Here is a 17,945-nt window from a genome sequence, read left to right on the forward strand (position 1 = left end):
TATACGGTCCATTATACGGGCCGTATAACTGTCACACCCTAATCCTGCTAGGGTGTGATGTGCACCCGACCCTTATTTAGGGCCGAGCGAACCCGCTGACTCTTATTACATACATAATCCTTTGGACTCCTTGAATCAAACATGAACGAAATACATAGTAAAGCTTTCAGAAACTTTCTTTTCATCATTCTCAAATCAAGTAAAAGATGTAATCATATGGAATTTATAACATAAGACAAAGTGACACATCGGCTGACGGAGCCGCTCACAAAACTGACACTCTATACTCACGACTCTATCTGCAAAGTCTCTAACATTAATCTGAAATCATAACATATGTACTCTGACTCGGCAACACTCCGAAAGGAAGTGGAGTTCGCCAATCCAGCTGAAGAACCTTCTAGCAATGTCCTTTACTCATCTGGGTGTACCTACGTGGATTGAAATACAGCCCCGAAGAAAGGGGGTCAGTACGGAATATGTACTGAGTATGTAAGGCATGGAACACAGAAAACAGAACCATAATCGAAACAAACATTTCAAAAGTAAGTACATTATCCAGAATGCTTAAAATGCATATTTTCAAAACACAAATCATGTATGCCGATGTCATATGTCAGAATTAGTACCGAAAATAAGCAAATCATCCACAATACAAAAATTTTTATTTTCAAGACACAAATCATGCATGCCATATCCGGCCTATTGTAGGACTCGGTGAACAGAACATGGTCGCCACCCCATCACTGGCGCCATAACACATCATACTTCGGAATAGGGAATATCTCCGTCACACATAATACTCCAGAACACATCATACTTCAGAACACATAATACTTCAGAATGCATAGACCACATCATACTTCAAACGTATATGCATATAACAGATCCCGGCCCTCTAGTAGGGACGCGGTGAAAAATGCAGTGAAGAGCGCACGATAACAAACCCGGCCCGGGACTCGGTGAAAGACATATTGAGGCGTGCACGAGCAGATTAGTGAGAAACTATATGCATATAAATCAAGACTCGATAGATAGGTGCGCAAATCGACACTTGAGGATCACAAACACGTTTCGAGTCAATCTGAGTTAGTATGAAAAAGTTATGGACATTTTAGTGCAGAACCTTCTACGAACGGTTCAGAAACCATTTTTAGAAAATCAAAGCAACAATCATGTTAGGTACCTTTCTAATATCATTATGGGTCAAATCAAATAGAGCTTTTGGAACCATATGTACGTATCAAAATATATCAAAGACTCAATGGAATAATCAAACGTGCTATCATTTGAAAATCAAGACATTAGTCATATCAATTATCTCTCGAATGCCATTCGGAAACATATCAAACAGAACTTCGGACATCATAGATACGTATCAAAACCATATGAAACAGCTTATGGAAATCAAAAACGTTAGCCATCCTAGTGGCTCTAAGAATGGGAGTTTCTTTGGAATCATATACATATCGTCTTGTTCGTTTCACAAGGATCATGCCAAAAGAAAGAAAGGGTAAGCCTTACATACTTATTCCACGTCCAATTAGCTATGCTTATTTATCCAAGCTTGCTAGTCTACATTCAAAAGGATTCACACAATCATTAGATTCGTCGTCATACACTTGCCTTAGTTTCTCAAATAAATTCACTTATAATCTACCGAAATTTTGGCAGCATTTCCCCTGTAAATACATCCATCCCCGAGAATCCAACTCGGCCAAATTATCAATCAACAATCCGAGAATTCAACTCGGCTAATTATCAACAACAATCCCAACAATCATACTAACAACTTCAACAATCAATCTAAAATATATTCTAACATTAACAATCTTTGTCACACAATTCAACGACATTTCATTTATATTCAATTCAATGACATATAGTCAAGCTAACACCAATGATCTCACATTCAACTGTTAATCCGAAATCATTCTAACGTGATTCAAGAATACTTCAAACAATTTACATAATATTCAAAACAACCCATCCAACATACCACTTCACCCGAAACCTTCAAAATTCAACAAAAACAATAACAACACATTTCTTCTCTTCCAAGTTCATGAACTACACCAACATCTACACGCTAACAACTTTATCAATTAATCCAAAATACATTCTAACGTTAGTAACTTCTTTTACATAATCCAACGACATTTTTCTTATATTCAATACAATCACAACAACCCAACTTACAATCTTCCAAACACATCTCTTGCTTCCAAATTCATGAGTTACATCCACAACCCACACATTAACAAATTCATTCATACAAATATAAGGAATCATACTAATATCACATTAACTTCTTCAATATTCCACAAACGATTTCCACTTCATTTCAAACCATTAAATCTTCATTTAACGTCATAGAATCCACAACACAACAACCAAGATACTAAGTAAATTTAATTCATTCCTTCTACACAAAACATCCCTCTCACGGCTTCAACATCAACACACCTAGTTTCAAGAATTTCATCCATTTCTACACCCAACAACATGCATAAACCATCCATAACATATAAAAGAGGATTAAACCTTACCTTTTTCACTTAGCTCTTCAACTGGGCTAGAGTTGTGCCGTTCAAGAATGAATGGTTTGCTTGCTCCAACTACTACTCCACGTGATAGAGGATCTTCCAATTGGTAGAAAATCTAGGAGAAAATATTTTTCTTGATAGCTCTCCATGGCCCTAGGTTCAGCCAAGCCATGGTCGAACCCCTCTTTCTCTCTTCCTTTTTTTCTTTCTTTTCTCCAAGTCTTTCTCAAGTTAAAATGATGACTAAGTCTTGCTTAGTCATCTCTTGCCCACATATATATACATGGCTCCTGCAAATGATAAGTGGACACATGCCCCTTCTCCAAGCTTCTCTAATTTTCTTAAATTAAAAGGATGAATTAATCTTGGTTAGTCATCACTCTTTTTTTTTTTTTTTTGTATATATATATAGCTACTACAAAGACAAAAAGAACACATTCCACACGGCCACATAGAACTTTCAAGACCACTTGCGAAATTCCCTTTTTGCCCCTAGCCTTCCTCAATATTACCATGAACCACCTTGTAAATTTTCCTTTTTACCCTTAGCCTTTCTCAATATTTCCATACTAATAAACAACTTGTATATTAGAATAACTTTGGAAAATAGTATTGCCCTTAACTTCTCGCAATTATATTGAATTATCCGAACGTACAAAATACGGGATATAACAATAACTGACCGTATAATCCAACCAGTGTGTGATCTTCACTGTGATGGTTCTGCGGTCCATTATACGGTCCGTATAACATTAAACGATCCGTATAATGAGCCGTATAACCCATCAGTCCACTGAACTTGTTCTCGTTACTTCGATTGATCTCCAATCCTTATGGAATCTTCTTAACACTTTTTGAACACTTCATTAACAATCTAAGGGACGTTATAACTCTTCCCCAACACATCATTAAGTCGTCATCAACTTGTTACTCAAAATTCTCGTCCGATACCCATCATCTGCCTTGCCTTCTCTTGGAAACTTTCTTGTCTAACATCGAATGTCTTTGAAATCCTACTTAGGGTCATCAAATGTCATTATTTACTTATTGAAATACCATACACTTCGTGCTCTTCGTTAGCCCATTCACTGTACATCAACGGAAAATTAGTGCAGTGCATAATCAAAATGAAATAATGGAGCTCTCTGTAATATCACGAAATAGCCATATGCATATATTATACTCATGGCATGCAAAGGAGTTCAAATGAAAACTATCGCTTTATCCCACCTTGGAGGAACAATTTATAAGGGGAGATTGACAGCAATGAAATAAATCGAGAAAATCATGAAATAGCTTAACATTTTCATATCATCGTTGAAATCATATTTGAGACCTTTAAGCATAAAATCATCCTCAACGTAATCCTCATAAAAACGTCCATCATTCTTAACATCATAAGAAACTTTAAGAGTCATAAACTTCTAGCTATGAAATCAAAGAGGTTATGAAAACACTTAAGGAATCATACCATAGGAATCATGCCTTTGAAAGCAAAGGGATGATCCTTAACATACCTGTTCAACTTCCTAGTAGCTACGCTTATGTGTCCGAGCTCGCAAGTCTACATTTAAGAGGATTTACACTAACGTTATCCTCTTCATCGCACACTTGTACCAAGTTTCAAATTATACTATTCTATATTCTGCCGAAAATCGGGCAGCACCTCCCCTGTTTATATGCCTAGCCCGAATACTCAATTCAACAACCAACAACAACAATAACAATAATAACATCCATAACATCATTTCCAACACCAATATGTACCATAAAACAGCCCACACGCTGTTTTCCAACTTCCATAACTAACAAACTTACTACATGATTGTTTAGCGACTTTATCTCCGTAAATAAGCCTTAAATAATAGCAGAAGAGAAAGATTCATACCGTTTTTCTTGTTAAGACAGAAATATCGTCTATATCCACGCTAAAATCCACCGCAAAACAATACTAGAATCACAACCATGGGTTACTCGGACCTAAACCACTACTCCGATACTTGAAAATTGCTCACTTTTTGATTTCCTCACTCTCTCTTCAATTTCTGAAATTTTCCAGCAAAATCCGGTGAAAAAATGGGTTCTTACCCTTTTTATAAGGGTCAAATTCGAGTACTGTAGCACGCTTTCTGCTCTGTCAGCTGAACTTGTAACGTCCATAATTCTCTACTCCGATGTCCTACAGATGAGAGGTTTGTTGCGTTGGAAACTAGACTCGACGAATTTCATTTTAGGTTTTTGTTTCACCTTAAAACACTTCATATGCTCAGAGATATTCATCCCTCAATTTGGACAAAACTTTTCACACGAAACTTTACCCATCCTTTCTCCAAAGTCGTACTACTCCATTTCTTCCACTCATTTCCTTATAAAACTTTCCGGTATAGCTTATATACATCCTTCACTCATTAAATGTACTTTATAATGCTTGCTTACATTTCAAACTTGTTTTACTTAGCCGTAACTCAACGTACTTACGTTTCAGATTTGATAAATGTTTCTTCGAAGATACGGGGTGTAACATCCTTCCCCCCTTAAAAACATTCGTCCTCGAATGTTTTAGTTCGCCGATCCTCAAGATCCTCATTGAATTTTTGTTCCATTAACATATACTTATACTATAATTTGGTCGGTTTCGTCCTGTTCTCTCTTAGCTCTTCATCAAATTCATTTGTGAGTCGTACAGTCCTCAATCCTCATGTATACAAGTGAGCTAGTATTGCGTTCTCATTCTGTCTTCCTTCCTGTAGTTTAACTAGCCAAGCCACGGCTACTCGCTGTCCTGTGAGCATCCTTCCTCTTCGTTCCTCATTTCTTTATTAACGGATAACTTCCTTACTCGAATACAACACTTTCCTTTGTTGACTCCTCCGATGCTATCTTGGCTATCCCTACTTGTACTTGTTGAGCTTAGATACGTGCTAGATTATCCCTTCATAATTCATCAGCCAAGCTTTCCAATTCATCATAGATTTTCTTAAACTAATGTCCCATTGCTTGTTCAACGTTACTCTGCTACTGACAAATCCTTACTTTTAACGGTTGCGTTTCTTCAACTATCCGGTTTCATTCCTTTCCATGATCAATTATAACCATATCCTCAATACGATTTCTTAAATATGTACATTCCTAATGTTTCATCACCATCTCTATTATTCCTCGCAGCAGGATTATATATTGCGATGAACCAATAATCATAGTTCGAACGGGTCTATAGCTCACAATATCTTCGAGTTCTTGTCAAAACTCTCCCTTTAATTCCTTTGCCTCAAATCTTACAATATAACTTATAATTATATAGTTAGGGAAATTCTCACTTTACCACAACTTCTTTTCGAACATCGGTATGGTATACTTACCATTGACTTCCTCATTCCATTGATCACTTAGTTAGCTGTCATTCCTGTTGGCTTTCCGGTATGCCCATTCCCATCTGTGGGGCATAACCTTATGCTGATGGTTCATGTCATTCTATAATACATACCCTTATGCTCAGTATAATTAGTGACCCGTGATATACTTTCTAATTTCTTGTGATACTGCTGCCTTTCTATCTGCTCCCCCATCGTTCTTCCACTTTTTAGAGATCGCCACACCGTTTATCGTTACTCCCTTGTTAAGATTCTCATATTCTTCCTTCAATATCAAGATTTTCTTCCGTTGTAACCCGAAGTGTCCTTTGTACTCATCATCCATTTCGTCATTCTCTTTCTAGTTAGCTTGCAGAGCTTTCCTACTCTCTTTATTACTCTTTAGGATACGTCGCTGCCTATTTAGGTGCAACACAAATTTACCTAGTCTAGAAATAACATATCTCACGTCCGCATGAAGTATTCTCTTGATCCATTTTAATTCGTTTTCATACCTGCTTTGTGGTATGCTTATCTTTAATTCGTTCCTGCTCCCTCTTAATGCATTCTTGGTATGCCACTACGTCCCGAATTTTTGCCTCCTTAAGCTAACCTCTTTCTTTCCTTGGACTTTTGACTATGCCATACCTCGTTTCAGGACTAGATCTGCCCTTCCCCCCTTTTTAAGGGTGTTCTTATACACTAGTAACTCCTGAGTATCAGTAGTCATCGTCCTACCCTAACGATCCTTCGACTCTTTTAGTCTCTTATAATACCGGAATTCTCTCATCGTATAGCTTGACTTATTTTATTTTCTGCTAATCGAGGGCTTTGCATTTGAATGAAGCTCTTATGCATTACAGATCCATTCTCGCTGCCCTTTTTTTTTAGGCCTTTCTACGTCTACCTTTTATGACTAAACATTTCCCGAACCAACGGGTTAACGGAAACATTGGAATCCATCAAAACATTTTACAGAACATTTGGTCACACTTTGCCCTTTTATCCCTCGTCTTCCTCCACAACTTTTATCACTGAAATTCTTCATACTCCGAGTTTCCGGTTTCACTCTACGTCTAAAATATATCATTGAGGGTTAATGTGCTGCACTCTTCCACTTCCACTATCAATCCTTTTATTCACTTAGCTCACTTATCCAATATTTTCCTTGACTACTTATTTGCATCCCACCTATGCGTTGTAGTTCTTCCAATGTTCTGCCACTTCTTATTCGTGTCGTGAATTCCTTTTAAATATACTCTCTTCTTGCTTCTCCTTCTTGCCGCCAAGCCTAGTCCATACTCATGAATATTTCCCTTACATCCTTCTATTTCCCTTATAATTAAATCTCGGTATTCCTTATCCTTATCCCATGTCATTGATATACTACCTCCCGATTAGCTTTGTTAGCTCATTATCCTCTCGCTTGTCCTTGGTGATTGCTCAATTTTTTTCTTTTCTTCCCTTCTCCTTCTCTCCTCTCCTTCTGACCAACCCATTAGTGTACCTTTCCTGCTTTCATCTTCAAACCTTCCTTGAGTTCCTTCCTCCTCGAGTGCCCTTCTCCACTTGTTATTTTATAGTATTGACCCTGAAGTTCGTGAAATATTCCTTTAAACGTGCAAATCCATTCTATTCTTAAATCATCTTTTGGGAAAGCTTCTCCATTTCCGAGGCAACCGTGTTGGTATGACTACACGTTTATCCCTTTAGACACCTCTCGAGAGTTGGAAATCTCTTAGTATCATTGCAAGGCCTGATCATTCTCTCTCTTACTTCACATCCGTATTTGTGATTACTATCCTTTAATCCCACTTATCAAAGTCTGTTTTCTGAACCCACACATTCATCTTTTGTTTCACACTACCATACTTTATCCCTTTCACATGCCTACCTTCGAATTTTATCCAAATAGTCCCTTGCCTTACCCATTGTCCCTCTTGGAAGCTTCACTTACCCTTGTTTCTTACACTTTTTTTTTCAAGGCATTCTAATCTCTTTACTTTCCATATATTCACTTTCTTCCTTTCCCTGATGTTGTTGCATTAGGACTTTCCAACTCTAGCCTGTGGTGACAATATCATCAACTTACCTTGTAACATCTATCACTTGAAGTTCACTACCCTGTTCGATTGATGCCTTCAGTATACCGCAACGTCGGTTGCTGGGACACATATACCGGTTGGCGCAGCCACATATGGGATGTCCTACACACACACACACACGGATATATATATATATGTTTACTAACGACTCGCTTACAAAGTACTTCCCAATACTATTCGAACTCACCCTAATTCTAGAGGTGTGATGCACCTTCTTTCTCTTTGTCGGTCTGGTCCACCTCATGCTTCGCAATCTTTCAGGGTTTCCAACCACTCCGCATACTCCAATTTCCCTTAGGCTACTCTAGCTTCTCATCTGTCTCTTATGTCTGAATTTGTAGGACTCTTATTATACTTCCCAGGGGGTCACCCATCCTAGTATTTCTCTCAACCCAACACGCTTAACCTTGGAGTGCTAATGGGATTCGGTGCGCTAGTGCTGGTATAATCGCATACACCTTATTGCGTGACCTTTCTCACATAAATTAAAGCAAGTTGATGTTTTAACAGATTCCAAAATATTCTCGCAATGCATCTCCCTCCGAATTAGAAAGGATCTCTTACTCGTCCGACTAAGAAAATGCTATTTTGGCCTTTGAAATCCTCAATAATCACCTTCAATCTGCATGTATGACTACTTTTCATCCTAGCTTTCTAGATTCCCAATGGTGGCGAAGGCATCTTGATCGCAGTTACTTCCAAATACTTAAGTCACTGATCCCCTTTAGGATTTCCGCTCATCACTATTCAGTATTACCCTGAAGTAAATACATAGGCACATAGGAAGTTCCAATAAGAACTCGTATACCTGAAGCCAATCGGTCCTTAGCCGGATCTGGTGGGCTATAGAGTAAAGTGTGCTCTTCATCCTTGTCTTCCCACCGTCTACTAGTCTGGCCTAACATAATGCTGAAACATAAGGAAAATCTAGATGTGCCAAACTCTGTACTTCCTCAATTACGTCTTCGTCCACAGGAGTCTCATGAACCCTTAAACGGGTCTTTGTCATATGATTTCTCAGTCGGGTCTACTCCTACTGGAGCCACATCCTCTAATGGGTCCATCTCAATGGAATAGCCGATGCTCTTTCTTATACCTCTTGACATCCTCGATCCTGAGTCGATGGCGATACGGGTCTCATGTCCCCCTTCGGAGCCCCACTTACGCTCCCATTACCTGAACTTGTCCTCTCCTCTAATACAATCCTGCAATTTAACAAAAATTGTACCAAGAAGAGCTTTCCTATCATTGGCTCTACTGCACGATCTATGATCAGAAAGAAAGATGACATCCTAAATGTCCTGTAGCTTCCTGTTTATAGATGTGGTGCACAACACACCGATAAACAAGACTCTACTAGACACGGTCTGTAGACACTCCGAGGATGAACTGCTCTGATACCACTTTTTTCACGACCCAAACCGATGGGCCATGACTAGTGCCCGAGCTGGGCACCCGTATACGACCCGCTAGATATAATCAGACTGAAACTGAAAACAATATGACACTCTGTAAAAGCATGCTGTGAACTTATCATATCATACATCAGAAAGAACCTGTCTGCTGAGAAGTCACAGTTAACCAAAACATAACAAATATGTAAGCCGACAAGGCTGCCGCTATACACGGGGACGCCCAAGACAAACTACATCGATATAGCTGACCAAACCGTATATACACAACCCACATATGTCTACAGACCTTTAAGAGTATAACAAATCCTATGTTAAAGGATCTGTACCAAAATGACTCAAGCTCCGGAACAATAGAGCTCTCCAAGCAGCTGAGCATAAGTCCTAAGCCGGAGGATAACCAAGCTGAGTGTCTGTACCTGCGGGCATGAAACGCAGCCCCCGAAGAAAGGGGGTCAGTACGAATAGTGTACTGAGTATGTAAGGCACGAAATCAACATATACATAAAATCCTGGAAAACATTTGAGGCATGTCAATGAATGCCAAAATAAATGCATCAGCATAGCTATATCAAGAAACACATATATTCATAGAAATATCATAACAAAGGCCACAGCGTCACCCCTATCAACTGTGCCATACATATACACATCACAACAAAGGCCACAGCACACCCCCTGTCAACTGTGCCATATGTATACACATCACAACAAAGGCCACAGCACACCCCCTGTCAACTGTGCCATATATATACACATCACAACAAAGGCCACAACACACCCCCTGTCAACTGTGCCATATATATATACAACAAAGGCCACAGCACACCCCCTGTCAACTGTGCCTTACATATACATGAAGAATGAAAATGAGTGCAGTGCATAATCAAAATGAAATAATGGAGCTCTCTGTAATATCACGAAATAGCCATATGCATATATTATACTCATGGCATGCAAAGGAGTTCAAATGAAAACTATCGCTTTATCCCACCTTGGAGGAACAATTTATAAGGGGAGATTGACAGCAATGAAATAAATCGAGAAAATCATGAAATAGCTTAACGTTTTCATATCATCGTTGAAATCATATTTGAGACCTTTAAGCATAAAATCGTCCATCATTCTTAACATCATAAGAAACTTTAAGAGTCATAAACTTCTAGCTATGAAATCAAAGAGGTTATGAAAACACTTAAGGAATCATACCATAGGAATCATGCCTTTGAAAGCAAAGGGATGATCCTTAACATACCTGTTCAACTTCCTAGTAGCTACGCTTATGTGTCCGAGCTCGCAAGTCTACATTTAATAGGATTTGCACAAACGTTATCCTCTTCATCACACACTTGTACCAAGTTTCAAATTATACCATTCTATATTCTGCCGAAAATCGGGCAACATCTCCCCTGTTTATATGCCGAGCCCGAATTCTCAATTCAACAACCAACAACAACAATAACAATACCAACATCCATAACATCATTTCCAACATCAATATGTACCATAAAACAGCCCACGCGTTATTTTCCAACTTCCATAACTAACAAACTTACTACATGATTGTATAACGACTTTATCTCCGTAAATAAGCCTTAAATAATACCAAAAGAGAAAGATTCATACCTTTTGTCTTGTTAAGACATCAATATCCTCAATATCCATGCTAAAATCCACCGCAAAACAATACTAGAATCACAACCATGCGTTACCCGGACCTAAACCACTACTCCGATACTTGAAAATTGCTCACTTTTTGATTTCCTCACTCTCTCTCTCTTCAATTTCAGGAAATTTCCAGCAAAATCTGGTGAAAAAAAGTGTTCTTACCCTTTTTATAAGGGTCAAATTCAGGTCGGGTTCACTGTAGCATTTTACTGTAGCAGCATTGTAACAGGTCTGATACTGTAGTAGTACTGTAGCACGCGTTTCAGCTTTGTTAGCTGAACTTGTAACGTCCATAATTCTCTACTCCAATGTCCTATCGATGAGAGGTTTGTTGCGATGGAAACTATAATCGACGAACTTCATTTTAGGCTTTTGTTTCACCTTAAAACACTTCATATTCTAAGAGATATTCGTCCCTCAATTTGGACCAAAATATTCACACGAAACTTTACCCATCCTTTCTCCAAAGTCGTACTACTGCATTTCTTCCACTCATTTCCTTATAAAACCTTCCGGTATACCTTATATACATCCTTCACTCATTAAATATACTTGATAATGCTTGCTTACATTTCGAACTGGTTTTACTTAACCATAACTCAACGTACTTACGTTTCAGATTTCATAAATGTTTCTTCGAAGATACGGGGTGTAACAGGATAGTTGGCTATGTTCATGTTGTGGTTACTTGAGGAGTTATTGAGAACTTGGCAGACTTGTGGTGTGGGAGCTTAACCTTAGGTTTGACTTAACTTTGTGATATTTGTAACTTTTGCTGGTTATTGTTTGGCTATTTGTTGACTTGTTGAGTCTGTGTTTTCGTGTGTATGAACTAATCTTAGTCGGCCTATGATGCTTACCAGTACGTGTGTGTATTGATACTACTCTGGCTTCACTTTTTTGGAGTGTGGAAATTGAGCCAGGATCCTCTTCGAGACCCCGCTTCTGTCACGACCCGACTAGGGGCCATGACGGGTACCCGGGGTTAACCACCGAGCACCACTCATTCTATTACTCATCATACTCATTAAGCGATTCTTCATTATTCTAGTGCTCATACTCATAGGAAAACCATTTTTCATTTGGAAACATAATTACTTTTATATACATAAGCCCCTCGGCTATCAAAATAATAATATATCTATATACAATAGTAACATCGTGAGACCATACTACCCACACATGCGTATCTACGAGCCTCTACTAGAATACTAGACATATGGACGGGACAGGACCCCGTCGTGCCCAAAATACATATATGTACACAAAAGAATAAACCACATAGCACCTCCGGAATAATGGAGTGCTCCTGTAAATCTGGTGACAGCTCCTATGGATCTACACTGTCTCCCTGCCTACCTGTGGGTATGAACACAACGTCCAAGAAGAAAGGACGTCAGTATGAACATTGTACTGAGTATGTAAGGTATCAACAACAATAATACATCAATGAAGTAAGGAGGCGTCCAATGAGGAGCAACCTGTAACTGACTATCAATTATAAAAGAAATAATGCAGGCTAGCTTACTCCATAATCATCATCAAATCATGTATGCATATATGTATAAGCTGCCCGACCATATAGGTACGATGTGAAAATCATTAGCCTGCGTCCAGTCCTCCCGTGTCCGGGGTATCATCTCATGCCGCCCACTAGTGGTGTCTGCCAATGCCATCTAGACATGGTGTATACGCTGCCCGCTTTAGCGGTGTCTGCCCGGCCATGTAGGCACAGTGTGATTTCATCATGTACATCTAATAGACTTAGCATATTCTCATCATACTATTATCCTAAAGCATGATTGCGAACTCAGGAGAACTATACTCCATCGGGGTGACTTAAGGTCGTGAACCCCCGATTCCGTTATGGAGCATTCAAAAGCATTCTGCCTCACCTTGAAGGAATTAGCATATAAGGTGAGTGTTTACAATGAACAACATCAATGGATCATAATAAGAATCATTAGCTTTGTAGAAACATAATATCATGGGCCTTAGACTCATCATTATCATGCTCGTAACATATCTCTCATCTTATCTCATATGAAGCTCTTTACTAAGATTGACTCGTAATTTTCGGGATGTAGGAAATTCATGAAGAGATAGGGAATATCATGTCATAAGAATCATTCTTTAGAAAGAAGAGACTAGCCTCACATACCTTTTTGTTTAGCTACTCTATCGCTTGAACGTTCCTCTCCAATAGTTACGTCTCTACCTTCAAGATAGTTTATACTCATATTAGATAATCGATAACATAATCGTGTTTGAACTAATGCTATAGAAAATTGAGCAGCATCTCCTTTGTTTCTACTACTTTCTCCATATCACATATCAACTCTCAAACGTCAATAACAACATTCATAATATCATCATCAATAACTTTTATCCAATTCATTGTTATCCAATCCCCACAATTTCCTCTCAAGGTCATCCATAATCATGATCATAGCACAACATTACTTTCATTCTCATCTAATGTTTCTATCATGCTCTTAACATCATTCATAACGTAATTACAATCACAACATATCAATATCCATGATTCATATAAATCTACTACTCACAATTGCCACTAATCTCATATTTTGTAACCTATTTTCCATCTTCTTCCATAATCCAAGTGTTTCAACTTTTCAATACCTTAAACAACATGGAATCATCATAAAACTCACCTTTGAATGTGTAGGAACGGGTTTTGGTTGGCAATACTTCACTTGAAGAAAACCCTAGCTTCAACTTCCAAGGGATTTCTTGACTTTAGCAACCCTAAAGAGCTTCCTTGCACTCTATTCACTAGAATTTATGGTATGAACCATTGATTTCCCCTTGTATTCTTGAAAATAAGATGTATGCAATATTCTAGAACCTTGGAGAGAAGTGGAGAAATGAAAATAATGAGAAAATAAAGTGGGAATATGTATTTATAGTTGCAACTTAATCAGTCCGTCGGGCATTAGACAGACCACTTATACGGTCTGTATAACATTATATGGTCTGTATAAGTGTCCGTGGTTCACCACAATGGAAAACATTATTGTTGTTTGATTATACGGACCCTTATACGGTCCGTATAAAGTTCCACGGTCCGTATAATGTGGTCGTGTAACTCACAGTTTTTCCGACGTTGTCCTCGTCGTTTCGTTTGATCTCCAATCCTTATACAACCTTCTTAACACTTGTTTAATACTTCATTAATGATCTAAACATCCCTATAACTCGCCCTCAAGGCCTTACCAAACAATTCTTGACGCAATAATTTACGGAACCTTTCCTAAACGCCACTTATACTCCACTTGTCCTTATCAATCCTTATTTCATCAATTCATATGGCGTCAAAATCTTAAAGTATGCATTCTAGGACTACTAAATATCCGTCTTGTAGTCTTAAGAACTTCCTGTTACCCTTAAGCACGCATTGTTTCATTCACTACGCAACGACATGAAATTTCCAAGGTGTAACACTTACCTTTGTCACGACCCGACTAGGGGCCTTGACGGGTACCAGGGGCTAACCACCGAGCACCGCTCATTCTATTACTCATCATACTTATTAAGCGATTCTTCATTATTCTAGTGCTCATAATTATAGGAAAACCATTTTTCATTTGGAAACATAATTACTTTTATATATATAAGCCCCTCAGCTATCAAAACAATAATATATTTATATACAGTAGTAACATCGTGAGACCATACTACCACACACATGTATATCTACGAGCCTCTACTAGAATACTAGACATATGAACGGGACAGGACCCCATCGTGCCCAAAATACGTGTATGTACACAAAAGAATAAACCACATAGCACCTCCGGAATAATGGAGTGCTCCTGTAAATCTGATGAGAGCTCCTACGGATCTGCACCGTCTCCCTGTCTACCTGTGGGCATGAACACAGCGTCCAAGAATAAAGGACGTCAGTACGAACATTGTACTGAGTATGTAAGGCATCAACAACAATAATACATCAATGAAGTAAGGAGGCGTCAAATGAGGAGCTACCTGTAACTGACTATCAATTATAAAAGAAATAATGCATGCTGGCTTACTCCATAATCATCATCATATCATGTATGCATATATGTATAAGCTGCCCAACCATTTAGGTACGGTGTGATAATCATGAGCCTGCGTCCAGCCCTCCCGCATCTGAGGTATCATCTCATGCCGCCCACTAGTGGTGTCTGCCCATGCCATCTAGACAAGGTGTATACGCTGCCCGCTTTAGCGGTGTCTGCCCGGCCATGTAAGCGCGGTGTGATTTCATCATGTACATCTCATAGACTTAGCATATTCTCATCATACAATTATCATAAGGCATGACTGGGAACGCAGGACAACTATACTCTTTCAGGGTGACTTAAGGTCGTGAACCCCCAATTCCGTTATGGAGCATTCATAAGCATTCTGTCTCACCTTGAAGGAATTAGCATATAAGGTGAGTGTATACAATGAACAACATCAATAGATCATAATAAGAATCATTAGCTTTGAAGAAACATAATATCGTGGGCCTTAGACTCTTTAGACTTAGACTCATCATTATCATGCTCATAACATATCTCTCATCTTATCTCATATGAAGCTCTTTACTAAGATTAACTCGTAATTTTCGAGATGTAGGAAAGTCATGAAGAGATAGGGAATATCATGTCATAAGAATCATGCTTTAGAAAGAAGGGACTAGCCTCACATACCTTTTTGTTTAGCTACTCTATCGCTTGAACGTTCCTCTCCAATATTCACGTCTCTACCGTCAAGAGAGTTTATACTCATATTAGATAATCGATAACATAAGCGTGTTTGAACTAAGGCAATAGAAAATTGATTTGCATCTCCTTTGTCCATATCACATATCAACTCCCAAACGTCAATAACAACATTCATAATATCATCATCAATAACTTTTATCCAATTCTTCGTTATCCAATCCCCACAATTTTCTCTCAAGGTCATGCATAATTATGATTATAGCACAACATTACATTCATTCTCATATACTGTTTCTATCATGCTCTTAACATCATTCATAACGTAATTACAATCACAACATATCAATATCCATGATTCATATCAATCTACTACTCACAATTGCCACTAATCTCATATTTTGTAACCTATTTTCCCTCTTCTTCCATAATCCAAGTGTTTCAACTTTTCAATACCTTATACAACATGGAATAATAAAAAAACTCACCTTTGAATGTGTAGGAATGGGTTTTGGTTGGCAATACTTCACTTCAAGAAAACCCTAGCTTCAACTTCCAAGGGATTTCTTGACTTTAGCAACCCCAAAGAGCTTTCTTGCACTCTATTCACTTGAATTTATGGTATGAACCTTTGATTTCCCCTTGTATTCTTGAAAATGAGATGTATGGAATATTCTAGAAGCTTGGAAAGAAGTGGAGAAATGAAAAGAATGAGAAAATAAAGTGGGAATATGTATTTATAGTTGCAACTTAATTAGTCCATCGGGCATTATACGGACCACTTATACGGTCCATATAACATTATATGGTCTGTATAAGTGTCCGTGGTTTACCACCATGGAAAACATTGTTGCTGTTTCGTTATACGGACCCTTATACGGCCCGTATAAAGTTCCCCGGTCCGTATAATGTGGTCGTGTAACTCACAGTTTTTCTGACATTTTCCTCGTCATTTCGTTTGATCTCCAATCCTTATACAACCTTCTTAGCACTTGTTTAATACTTCATTAATGATCTAAACATCCCTATAACTCGCCCTCAAGGCCTTACCAAACAATTCTTAACGCAATAATTTACGGAACCTTTCCTAAACCCCACTTATACTCCACTTGTCCTTATCAATCCTTATTTCGTCAATTCATATGGCGTCAAAATCTTAACGTATGCATTCTTGGACTACGAAATATCCGTCTTGTAGTCTTAAGAACTTCCTATTACCCTTAAGCTCGCATTGGTTCATTCACTACGTGACAATACGAAATTTCCAAGGTGTAACAGCTTCTAGCCTTGAGGCTATTCCTGCCGAGATTTTGAGGGTGAGCTACCTGCCTGCCTACAGCCTTGTAGTCAATCTTATTTTTTATCTCTCCTTTCTTTTGATAGTGTTCTCATGGCATGGATGAAGAAACTACTACTGCCATGGCATGGATCTCGTTTCCAAATCTATTGCCTACTTTCTTTGTGAGGGAGTCTTTGTTCTCACTTGCTTCTGCTGTGGGAAAAACATTGCATCTTGACTTGGCTACTGTTAATAAGACAAGGCCAAATTGTGCAAGGGTGAAAGTCCAGGTGGATTTATTATCAGATTTCCCAAAGTTTGTTATGATGGAGATTGAAGATGATGTTACAAAAGAGACTAGGAATGTTAAGGTTAAGATTCACTATGATTATCTTCCAATGTATTGCACGGAGTGCATGATGCAAGGACATGCAAATGAGGGGTGTAGAGTACTGCATCCTGAACCAGAAAAGGAGTTAAATGTAAAAAATCCAACTGTTACTTCAGATTAGAAGGTTGCTGACCCTGTAGATAAGATTGAGGAGCCAAAGAGAGTTGTAAATCAATGAAATGATCAGTACAGAAGATATAGAGGAAGACTAGTGCAACAATATTTACCAAAAGTGCTCTCTAGTGGGAAAGTGGTTACTTATCCAAGTGAGTAGATATATAATGAAGAACCAAAGCAAAGTCCTACACTTGGTGGAGCAATGGTTCAGAACGAGCCTCACAAGGTTCATGATAAAAGTGTGCAGGATGATGGTTTAGTAAATCAGAACAAATTTGAAGTCTTAGCCAGTATTCAAGAAGAAGAGGAGATGAGGTAAAAAGATGATCTAAATACAAGGGTGGCAGTTCAGGAAACTAGTA

At 38.4% G+C, this 17,945-nt stretch overlaps 1 protein-coding gene across 1 annotated transcript; it reads left to right on the plus strand.

Moving 5' to 3' along the window:
- Positions 1-17,191: 17,191 nt before the first annotated feature.
- On the plus strand, positions 17,192-17,587 carry LOC132607775 (uncharacterized). Its single transcript, XM_060321855.1, has one exon. It carries the CDS (start codon positions 17,192-17,194, stop codon positions 17,585-17,587), a length of 396 nt encoding a protein of 131 aa, XP_060177838.1.
- Positions 17,588-17,945: the final 358 nt, after the last annotated feature.

The sequence above is a fragment of the Lycium barbarum genome, chromosome 8, assembly GCF_019175385.1.
Source record: "Lycium barbarum isolate Lr01 chromosome 8, ASM1917538v2, whole genome shotgun sequence".
NCBI classification, from domain to species: Eukaryota; Viridiplantae; Streptophyta; class Magnoliopsida; order Solanales; family Solanaceae; genus Lycium; species Lycium barbarum.

Excerpts from the sequence above, each read along its gene's own strand:
- LOC132607775 (XM_060321855.1), top strand. The coding sequence starts at position 17,192 with ATGGATGAAGAAACTACTACTGCCATGGCATGGATCTCGTTTCCAAAT.